This window comes from Phoca vitulina, unplaced genomic scaffold, assembly GCF_004348235.1.
Source record: "Phoca vitulina isolate PV1807 unplaced genomic scaffold, GSC_HSeal_1.0 scaffold14, whole genome shotgun sequence".
In the NCBI taxonomy this organism is placed as follows: Eukaryota; Metazoa; Chordata; class Mammalia; order Carnivora; family Phocidae; genus Phoca; species Phoca vitulina.
The window spans coordinates 32505332-32517598 of NW_022589717.1; the positions used below are offsets into that span (position 1 = coordinate 32505332).

The window sequence follows — 12267 nt, forward strand, 5'->3', positions numbered from 1 at the left end:
TAAAAAAATTTTTTTTGTTCTGGTTAAGTCATTAAACTCATTTTCTGCATCTACAGCCAAGACTCTCTGCAATGTTAGTTGCTACTTTGTGGGAGGGCTTTTCAGGCCTTATAACTCGTTCATACCCTAAATCCCTTTATGAAGAATGAGTACATAATTTTCATTAATACAGAGCTATCATGACCTTAGGGAGGGCGTATATTTGGCATGTCTTTTTCCATCCTTTTCCATCCAGCATGTCTATATCATTATATTTGAAGTGAGTTTCTTGTAGACAACATATATTGTTGATTTATGACTTTTAATCTCTACTACTCTCATATTTTAATTGGTATATTTAGATCATTTAACTTTAATATAAGTATTGATATATTAGGGCTTCAGTCTACTGTTTTGTTTGCTTTCTGTTTCATTTTCTTATCTCCCTCTTTTCTGTTTCTTGCTGTCATGAAGGTTACTTAAACATTTTATAGAATGACATTTTGAGTTTTTTATATTGTTTTTAAGTGTATCTCTTTGTCTATCTTGTTTAGTGGTTGTTCTAGGTACTAATTACATGTACATAACTTATTACGGTCTACTGGTGTCATTATTTTGCCAGTTTGTGTGATGTGTAGAAACATTACATTCTTTAACATCCCTTTAACTTTCTGTTTATGATAGAACTGTAAATATTTCTTAGAACCTAATTAGAAAGTGTTATACTGTTTGTTTCACTATCAAACATAGTTTAGAAAACTGAGAGGGAGAAGGAAAGCTTATTGTATTTATGTATCTTTTTGCTTACCATGTTCTTGCTTTTTTTCTGATATGTCTTCCATTGTTTACTTTTAGAGAATTTCCATTATCCATTACTTTGGGTGGTGCTGCTGGTAACAAATTGTTCTAGTTTTCCTTCATCTGAGGAAGTCTTGATTTCCCCTTCATTTCTGAAGGATAATTTCACTAGGTATAGGATTCTGTGTTGACAGTTCCTTTAGCACATAAAAAACATTGTGCTACCTCCTTCTGGCCTCTGTGGCCTCTGATGAGAACCCCACTTAATTCATATGGTTTTTCCCCTGAGGGTAAACTGTCATTTTTCTCTGGCCACCTTCAAGACTTCTTTTGATCTTTATTATTCAGAAGTTAAATTCTATGTTTTGGTGTGGATTTCTTTGCGTTTATCCTGTTTGGGATTTGTTCAGCTTGTTTAAAAATGTAGACTTAAAGGGGCGCCTGGGTGGCTGAGTGGGTTAAACATCTGCTTTCAGCTCAGGTCATGATCCCGGGATCCTGGGATCGAGTCCCACCTCGGGCTCTCTGCTCAGCAAGGGACCTGCTTCTCCTTCTGCCCCTCCCCTGAGCGTGCACTCACTTGCACGTGCGTGCTCTCTCTCTCTCAAGTAAATAAACAAAATCTTAAAAAAAATTTTTTTTTTAATGTAGGCTTATGTTTCTTGGCAAATTTGGAAAGTTTTCAGCTATTATTTTCTCTAGTACCTTTTCAGATCTGCTTTCTTTCTCCCATCTTTCTGAGACTCTGATGACACAACTGTTAGATCCTTTGTTATAGTCCCACAGATCCCTAAGGCTTTTCATTTTTTTCTAGTTGATTTTCTCTGTTTTGTTGAGACTGGATAATTTCTTTGGTTATATCTTCTAATTCACTGATTCTTTCCTCTGCCCCTTCCATTTTTCTGTTGAGCTCACCCACTGAGATTTATATTTTGCTCAATGTATTTTTCAGTTTTAAACTTTCCATTTGGTCTTTTTTCTTTTTCTTTCTTACTCTTTCTTCCTTCCTTCCTTCCTTCCTTCCTTCCTTCCTTCCTTCCTTCCTTCCTCCCTCCCTCCCTCCCTCCCTCCTCCCTCCCTCCCTTCCCAAGATTTTGTATTTCTTTGCTCAGGCTTTCTATTTTTCAAAGGTTTCAAACAAATGTTCATAATACCTGATTGAAACACTTTTATCATCCATGTTTTAAAACATTTCTCAGATAATTCTAATACATTTTTCATCTTGGTGTTGGTATCTACTGATCGTATTTTTAAAAAATTCAATTTGAGATCTTCTCTAGTCCTTTGTATGATGAGTGATTTCTACTGAAAACTGAACATTTTCATATTATTTTATGAGATTCTGAATCTTGTTTAAACTTTCCTTTCTTGTTTTAGCTGGCTTTCTCTGACTGTGTCCTTCCAGGAGAAGGAAGGGTGATGCATCAGTACTTCCAGAAGTAGAAGTCCAGATCCTCACACAGTGAGGATGGGGTCTCTTCATTATTGCAGGGTGGGATTGGGAGTTTTTAATACCCTGTGTGATCTTCACTGATACTACAGGGGGAATGCCCTTGTTACCACTTTGTGGTGATAAAAGTCCTGCCTCTCTGCTAGGCCTCCTATGACATCATCCCCAGTGTAGAAGAGGGGAAGCAGTTTGTTTCTGCTAGGTGGGGGTGAAAGACGCTTAACCATCTGAGCCACCCAGATGCCCCTTCTGCCCAGTTTTTAACTGGATTGTGTTTTTTGATATTGAGTGGTATGAGTTCTAATGTGAATGTTGGTATACTTGATATTGTCCCGAAGTCCCTTACACTATCCAGTTTTAAAATTATTTTTTCTCTTTGCTGTTCAATTTGGGTTATTTTCACTATCCTGACTTCCAGATCACTGATCCATTTTTCTGTATCATCTAATCTGCCGTTTATTCCCTCTAGTGTATTTATCATTTCTGTTATTGCATTCTTCAGCTCTGGTTGGTGCTTTCTTATATTTTCTATCTCTTTGTTGAAATTCTCACTGTGTTCATTCATTCTTCTCCTGAGTTTGGTAAGCATTTTTATGACCATTACTATGAACTCTTTATCAGGTAGATTGCTTACTCCATTTCATTAAGTTCTTTTACCAAGATTTTGTCTTGTTCTTTCACTTAGAACATATTCCTCTGTCTCTTCATTTGCCTAACTCTCTGTGTTTGTTACTAAGTATTAAGTAGTTGAGCTCCTTTTCCTGGTCTTGAAGGAGTGGCCTTATGTAGGTGTTGTCTTGTGGAGCCCAGAAGTGCAAATCCTCCTGGTCACCAGAACCAGGTGTTCCAGGAGTACCCCCTGTGTAGGCTATGTGCACCCTACTGTTGTGGTGGGGACATGACTGTTGTGGGCATGTGGTAGGTGGGAGTGGCCCCTGGCCCAACTGGCTGGGGTGCCTGGCTCTGACTGCTGCAGGTGCACGGTGGGTGGGGTTATTGTCTTGTCAGCTGCAAGGCCTGACCAAGGCACATGTTGTTTGATGCCCTTTATGGGGCATGCCCTCCGACATTAGCAGTCTAGAGGGAGGATTCCAAAATGGTGTTCACCAATGCCAGCATCAGCATGGCAAAACAAGATAGTAAAAATGGCTGCCTCCAGTGTCTAAGTTCCTGGGGGAAGAGAGGCTCAGCTGTCTCCTGTTCTTGCACTGGTTTCCATGTCAAGTGAGTCAGCACCTGAGCCTTTTAAGAGTGGGTTTTTCTGTTACTATGGTTCCATAGTTTTCCTGGCCATATTCCTTACTAGTTTTCAGAGGTTAGGTATTTTGGGGACTCATGTCTCCTGTGCAGAATCTAAGGGTTAAGTTGCATGATATGGAGCTCACATCTTTCACTCCTCAGGATAAAGCTCTATACCTTTGAGATCCCTCCTAAACATGAAAGTGCTGTGCCTGAGGTGTGGTTTTTTCCCTCAGCAAGACCGTATCTCTGCCTCTTCTACCCATTTTGTTGATGTTGCTTATTGCAGGGGCTCTATTCATCCAATTTCTTGATCCCCTTCAGAGGGAATTATTCCATATGCAGATGTAGATCTGTTAGGTCCATGGGAGGGATGAGATCAGGATCTTCCTAGGCCATCTTGAATTCTCCCCAGAATCATGTTTTTTGGAATTCTTAATCTCAGGAAACAAACTGAGGGTTGCGGAGTGGTGGGGGTGGGAGGGATGGGGTGGCTGGGTGGTAGACATTGGGGAGGGTATGTGCTATGGTGAGCACTGTGAAGTGTGTAAGATTGATGAATCACAGACCTGTACCTCTGAAACAAATAATACATTATATGTTAAAAAAAAAAAAAAAGATAGTAGGAAGGGAAAAATGAAGGGGGGGAATCAGAGGGAGAGATGAACCATGAGAGACTATAGACTCTGGGAAACAAACTGAGGGTTCTAGAGGGGAGGGGGGTGGGGGATAGGTTAGCTTGGTGATGGGTATTAAAGAGGGCACGTACTGAATGGGGCACTGGGTGTTATACGCAAACAATGAATCATGGAACACTACATCAAAAACTAATGATGTAATGTATGGTGATTAACATAACATAATAAAATTAAAAAAAAAGAATCATGTTTTTTTAAATTTAGCTTTCAGGCATTAAAATAATTACCCAATGAAGAAACGTTCAACATATTTAAGAACTTCTGTATTTTAATTCTTATTGTGTTTAGGGTTGCTAACAGAAACACATGTGTTTGGATTCTGAAACTATTACATTTTGCTACAAAAAAGTCATAGAGTGATGCTTAGGGAGTTTAAAAGTTGACCAGAAATTTTAATCTCCAGAAATAAATGTAAATTATTCTTATTGCTTACAGGCCAAATGCAATTTCTAAAATGAACATTGTACCTATGTAATATTTGTATCCTGAGATAGACTTCAAAATGAGAATGAGTAAAAAAATAGCATCTTTAATATATACGTCAAACTTAGAGCAAATGTGTAAGCTTGATAAATTCATAAGACTGTTACACATTGACATAAAAGAATATAAAAAAGAGAAATTAAAAAATTGTTGTCTTTTTAATTTAGTGGTTTTGCTGTGAAAAAATAGTTTCTGATTTCAAAATGCACTTGTTCCAGTGTACTTTGCTTTCAAAACATAAACTTTTGCAAGGTAATTTCAATGAAATTGTTATTGAAACCCAAGTTCGGCTGCTTGCCACTCAAAAGGAAGTACTCAAGAGAAAAGTGTTGGTTGGAAAAGAAAGATTGCTTTATTTAGGAGGCCAGCAACCTGGGAAGATGGCAGATTGGTGTCCAAGGACCATCTCTGAGGTTCCAGGCGAAGAAATGGGGTTTTTAAAGGGGAAATTCAGGGTAGGAGATTACATACATATTGATGAAAAGGGCAGGGAAACTTATGACTATTCATGAGGAAAGATGAACCATACATATGAGCAAACATATATGTAACATAAATCCCATGTTCACTTTGGGGTGGGGACTTAACACCAGAAGGAGGCAAAATTCAGCCCCTGACATCAGGAGGTTATCTTAGGACAAGGAGAAGGGGCTATGGACATGCTCTGAGAGCTGGTATAGACTGGAATGGGGTCTTAGTCTCGTTATCTCTGTTAAGGAATGTGGGGCCTTGCTTGTTCACAGGCTGGCACCATATCAGTTGACCTTGAGTTCAGGCTTCTGCAGAAACAGCTAGTGGATCTGTTAGTAGGGTCTGAAAAGACACAATAGCTGATTAGGGAGAAACAATTCTCTGAAAAACAAGCTTTAAACTTTCTGCTAGTTTCAACCTCATGAACCCTCTGGGGTATGGTTTCAAAATGATATGTTATTTGTTTTAAACAGAATAACAATAGTTATTAATTAAAGCACAATGAAATTTGGATTATAGGTAATTTTTGATCATGCTGATCTTTTAAAATAATACTGTGTTTGTGAGGGAAAGAAATGATTTTAAAAAGTGTAAGAAATAAGAAACATCAATGATAATGTGATCTAGCTTTTAGCATATTTTTATAATTTTGCCTGCATATATAAATTTGTTGTCATACATACATAATTATCTAGGTTACCCCCCAAATTTAGTACTTCCTCAACCATTACAGTATTTTACCTACTAATTTGTTTGTTTACTTGTATAACCCTTTTTTAAATTCAACAAAAATGTTGAGGACCTACTGTTGTTAATATCATCCTGTTCCCAATGCCTAGTATGTGCCATGTGCTATTCATAAGAAAGATACTGTGAATAAAAGACAAAAAAAGTGTCTTTGCCTTTGGATTTGAACAATTAAAAACATAAAACCTGCTGTTCATACATGAATGAGATGTTTCCCATGGTAATGTTAGGTTTTTAAAAAATAAGGAATGACTTAAATTTGGTAAAATATATAGAGATTATTCCCTTCTGAACCTATTTTTATTAACTGCAGAAGATACCATTATCCCCATGAAATCATCTGTAAGTCTTCTGGTCAAGAGATATTACATAAGGAGATTTGCTTTTAAATGTGTGACTCAAACTGAAAAAGACCACACACACAAAAAAATCTTAAAGGTTATAATTTGAGGCATTAGGAAGTTCTTATCTGCATCATTTTTTATTCTTGACAGTTTCATTATCATACTACCTCATTTTTGCTACCAGTAATTTTCAGGAGTGACAAGCTTATATGATGAAAGTAAAGGAGACACATATTTATATGAGGAAAAATTGAGAAATTATAAATTGGAGATTAATATAACCAAGATCACTTTTAAGAATGTGTTATGTAGGGTTATGCTCTTATTAATAAGGAGTTTATTGAATCCCTCTTGATGTGATATTATAATTGCTTAAAATAGTATGACATTGTAAATATTTTTGTACTTTTATATACATATTTATTATGATAATTACGTGTAGAGTATTAACTAAAAAAAGTTATGTTTGTGTAAAATCTCCAATGAATGGAAAAAGTGAGACCAGCCATGAATCATGACCTATTTAAGGAACCTGAGGACTTCTTATTTCTTATTTAGTTGTGTCACATAATTAAAAGATATTTCTATAGTAGAGGTTCTCTCCTTCAGTACACACACACAACTCTACTCTTTTCAAATAAAAGAATCTTCAAATACATTTCTGGAAGAGATTTTAATACATTAAATGATTGAAGATTTAGTATAACTAAATTGAAGCTCTTTGGAGTGCTTTTCTATGTTATTATTTTAACATGGAAGAAATTATTCTTCTTTTACTGACATGTGTACTATATTTAAATAATCTCTCTGAATAAATATAACATCTTATGTCTACATTTTGAATAAATTGTGTAGATTAAATTCTAAAATTGTTAAAATGGCTAGCAGAATCTAAGAATATGTTTTTGTAAATAAAACAGATTATGAAATTTGAAGTATTTATGTGTGACTTAGGTTATAGTATCATATAAATTTGATTACTTGTTTAGTTATTTATAGATACTAAAACTATACCGAGAGCTGTGTATAAGATTTAAAGTAAATGCATTTCTATAGTAAATATGTATGACTTTCTTTGTGAAAAAGTAAAAAAAATGATAAGCATGCTTCTTAAGTCTATTGGCAGAAGCTAGAATACCCCTTTGTTTTGATAAGTGGATTCTAAAGTACAGTTAGTAAATAAAACTTTTGGAGTAGAGAATTCTAAAGGGAGAAAGCAAGATGGGATATCCATAGAGTCCTAGATTTTGAAGATTGTTCTGAGAGTCTGAGGAAAATGCAAAAATTTGATATGTAGAGTCTGTTCTCAACCTCTGTTCCAATCAAGGCAGCAATTTTACTCTTCACAAAAGTTCACTGATATATCCTGAGACTTACTCCTCAAATACCACTGGAAAATTAGAGCTTTAAATGTGGTCTTCTTTCTGGTACACTTTTAAGGAAGGTGTGTGAGAGTGAATGTGAGTCTCTGTGTGCGTGTGCATGGTGGTGGGGTTTAAATGACAGACTCCTTACTGAAAATGGCCTTTTAAAATTTCAATTTGGGGAATTTAGATGGAAGGTGTAAAAGTAAATTTTATATATATATATAAAATATATTTTCTATTATATATAATCATAATTCACAATATTCACATATTTGTGTATATATTCAAATATTTCTAACATTCATATATAGATATTCATAATTTTATATATATATGATTTCCCAAAGTCATATTTAAATAATTTAGATTTAGTTGCTACCTTTGTTCTCATTCCAACTGACCAGTCCCTATTTTATGCCAGATATTTTCCTAGACACAGTGCATAAGTTGATATGGACTAGACCCTAGACCTGTGGTTGCTCAATCAAAAATAGCTACCTCATTAAGACATACTCTTTTAAAGTCAGTTGACTTCTCACAATTGGTAAATTGTAACTGCACATTAGGAAAGGGGAGGGGGAATCCTCTTTCTTAAGGTTGGCCTCTGTTAGCAAAACAAAGTTCCATCAAAGCATCTAAATATGTTAATATATTGGTGTTTCACATCTTTTTTTTTCTTAGTATGAAACACTAAGAAAGGTAAAATTCCCCCCAAAAAACATATAATAAATAAATAAATAGGTAAAATTCCAGCTTCACAATTCCCATTCCTACTTATCAATAGTTTGTGTATTTTTGTTTAGTTATATTTATATATTATATTTATAATATATATATTTATATAAACATATTTTTTAATAATTCTTACTCAGTAGGATTGTACAATATCTATGTGGTATAAAGTATATCTGAATAAAGCCAACACTTATATACCAGCTTAAAAAATAACATTACCAGTACATGTTCATAATTGAAAAAAAAAATGGAAATAATCTACATGTATAATGATGGGATATGCACAAACACATTTTAGCTTTTTTTTTTTTCACTCAGTATATCTTAATTTCATGTGCTGTCCACCCCTAAACACTGCCATCTGGCTCTTGCCCAGAAGATATGACTCAGTGTTTGTCCAGATAAAAGATAGGGTCCTGCTACCTGAAATACTGCTGGGAAATAATTTGTGTTACTTCTTACATTAAGCATGAGTTTTACCCAGCCATAATCTGGTAAAAGGTAAATAGAATCTATATAACTAATCATTGTATTATACTAATAAGACAAAACCTAGAGTAGCTATAGTATACTAACAGTATATAATGACAGGTTTCCTTTTTCAGTAAAAGCAATAAATATCAATAATGGAGATTCCAAAAGCGGATCACAGAACTCAGGATTAGGAACAGTAGGAAATTAAGCGGTAGAGTCAAGAGCTTACCCTTCTGTGGCCTTTTGTAATATCAGTGCTATCTTAAGACGTTGGGGTTGGCATCTTTTTTTTTTTTTTTTTTCCTGAGAGCATTTCTGATTGCTGGAGAGAGTTCAATGTGAAATAATTATTTTGTATATTATAGAATGGATTTAAATTTAATAGTTCAGAGATTGTCAACTGAATAATCTCTGTGACATATGATCTGGATGAAATATACACAATTTCTTTGGATTCTCTGAGTGTGGTTGGCTAATCCACTTTAATCAACAAATTAGAAATGAATGCCTTTCATCAGTAGATCTTTGATTCATGATCACTGTGACCATCTTTTAGTTCCTATTTGTGAATGCAGTTTAGAGACAGAGTCTGTCTCGTTGAAGAGATAAATGCCTCAGTCATTTATAAACCACCATCTTTGGAAATAGAATCCATGGAGAAGTCAAAGGTTAGAAGTACCAGAAGATTTCTGTAATCCATGTATTGTGGTAATATGGCCTGTGTCAGGGTTAAATATTGGATTGTAATTTATTGGTATTTCAACTGAGAACTCTCACAAGCCTGGGAGCACCTAAGATAAATGTTGATCTGCACTTTGAGTCTCTTGACATAAAGTAACCTATCAAAAGTTTATTCCATGACAGAAGCCTTGTTATATGGGCAACATTTTAGAGCCCTAAATGTTCAGGTAATCTGATGGCATAATCAGTTACTATTGATTCTTTTTGTCAAACAGGGATAATAGTCAACTGATTAAACCATCAGATTTTTAAAATATCCTTTTGAAGAGATGTTTTATGAATAGAAAAATGCTAAATGTACTCTGTCCTTAACTTTTATTCTCAGGTTGGAGAGACGAGATGCAAAAAGGTTTGCACTTCCAAGTCTGACCTGAGGTCTAATGACTTCAGCATTGTTGGAAGCTTACCAAGAGATTTTGAATTATCCAATTATGACTGCTATGGAAAACCTATTGAAGTCAACAATGGGCTTGGGAAATCTCAGGCAAAGAACAACAAGAAGCCGCCCCCTGCCAAACCTGTTATTCCAACAGCAGCAAAGCGAATTGATCTTTATGCAAGAGCATTGTTTCCTTTCTGCTTCTTGTTCTTCAATGTTATATATTGGTCTATATATTTATGATAGATCTTTTTCATTTGTGTAAAATAAAATGCCATTTCATTGTGACCGGCCTCATCCATAAATGCCAATCTGAAAATTTTTTGCATTTTCATAGCAATATATTGCATTTTGGATGCCATTTGATTGTAATAAAAATGTGGCACCTTACTTTTGAATGGCAGCATGATCTTGTTACTTCTGTGCTCTACTAATGATGTATATATGTATAGCAAACACATTGCTTTAGGAATAAATGAAGGATAAGCATACTACATAAAATAAAATCCAAACAATTCTCTTCAGTTAGTGTAAATTGCAGATACTTCAGATGATTCTGATAATAAAATGATGTGCACGCTGGATCCTGTTATGATCACCGTTCTAATGTATGTAGTATTTCAAATTTCCTTCCTTGTAACTTTCAGAGAAAGCCATCTTATTCTTGTACAATTTTAGATGGTATTATCACAGATTAAGCAAAATTATATTACATATTGTTTAAACTTTGTAAGTAGAAATATATCAACTATAATTATGTGGAGAAATAAAGTTCAAAAAATTACTAATTTGTAAAATCAGCTCATTTTAAAGTGTGCCTGTTTTGTCAAAATGCCAGCTTATGAAACACAGTCAGCATTTTGGAAACAAAGGGAAATCTAGATTTACATAAATTCATAGGGAATTCTGACTTCTGATAAAAATAAAGGATAGATACATTTATTAAATATTTCTGACAAAAGAAATTCTATTTAATCCACCTTAAAGCCTAAATGTATTTTCATGGATTTCATTTTGTTGATACAGAATATATAAAATCATTGTGCCTTAAAGAGTCATAAATATTTTAAATTGGACTATAATAAAGGATATGTGATTTCACATAATTTTTAAGAAACAAAGAGGAAAATACCCTATTCCTGGAAGTAACTTGAGTTTGGGGGAAAAAAAAATCATTGGAAGATTTTAACTTCTTTATTAAAATGCTTACATATTTTTAAGTAAATTTTTTTTCTGAATTTGTTTCTTTTTTTATTTGAATACTTTTTGGATTTGCTATAAAACATTTAAAGATTAAGTATGTAATATCTTTGTTTAAGTTAGGTCTCATTGCTAGTTGTATTTTCTTTCTTGCTAAAAGTCTAGACTCCTTAGATTTATTTACTTTGATCTTGTTTGAACCTGAAATAGGCACCTTCTGGTCTATAAGTCTCCCATTTCCTAGTGATCAATCCAGTGTACCTTTTTATTTCTCCATAGCTGAAATTGGAATTATCCATAATTCATATAACAACAAACGTAAGACCAAGTAAGTATATTTACATTATTTGGAGAGTTTTGTTGCAGCTGAGAGTTTATATGGTCAATTCAATGATAAAATGTGTTTAAATACTGTTTATGCAAATCGCTATATGTAATTCAATGCTATTTTATTAAAGACTTTAATTTTTTAAAAGATTTTCACTGATTACCAAATTTTTAAAAAATAAGATGTAATATAATCCTCTGTAGTCCTTCAGCACCCCCTAGTTGCAAAAGCTTAGCCATCTGAATAGTTTTAAAATGCCATAAGTAACCCCACCAATGGACTTGAATATCCTGTGAGGACCCAGGGCAGTAACATTTTAATGGAATTGCGATAGGAAAAAATGCCTTGAGTAGGACTTAAACCATTTACAACTTTTACTTATAAAAATTATATTTGCTTATAATACGTTTTCTATGTTCTTGCAAATTTCATTCATATTCAGGAGTTTGATTTAGATACAGAGTTTTAAGTGGGAAATGTACCAAATGGAAGACAGGTTTCATTATGCAAGAATTTATTGAAAAAAATGTGAATGAATTCCTTTCTGTGATATAATATTGTCACCTCTTAAGATCAATTTTAATACACAACTATAAATATGTAGCTGTTCCAGGACTAAATGTGTTATATAACTTCAAATGGAACATTAGACCGTGCTCATAACAAAGAAGTACAATCCGTGTCCACTTACAGTTGTTTTATAATTGTTACCTCAAGGATTTAGTCGCTTAACCCCAGGGTAGTTCTGGTCTGTGTCTCTAAATATTATATCTTTCTGGGAGACTTGCAGTATATCTACCTGGATATCAGTATCTCAGATTCAGTGTCTCCAAA

The 12267-nt window shown here is 34.1% G+C and overlaps 1 protein-coding gene across 3 annotated transcripts in view; it reads left to right on the top strand.

The window, feature by feature from the left end:
* GLRB (glycine receptor beta) overlaps positions 1–10689 on the top strand; it is an 86171-nt gene extending 75482 nt beyond the window's left edge. For all 3 annotated transcript variants that reach the window (XM_032413064.1, XM_032413066.1, XM_032413065.1), the window contains one exon: positions 9852–10689. In XM_032413064.1, the coding sequence (XP_032268955.1) occupies positions 9852–10148 (297 nt within the window). In that variant the 3' untranslated portion in view covers positions 10149–10689. The remainder of the gene's footprint in view (positions 1–9851) is intronic.
* The last annotated feature ends 1578 nt before the right edge of the window (positions 10690–12267 follow it).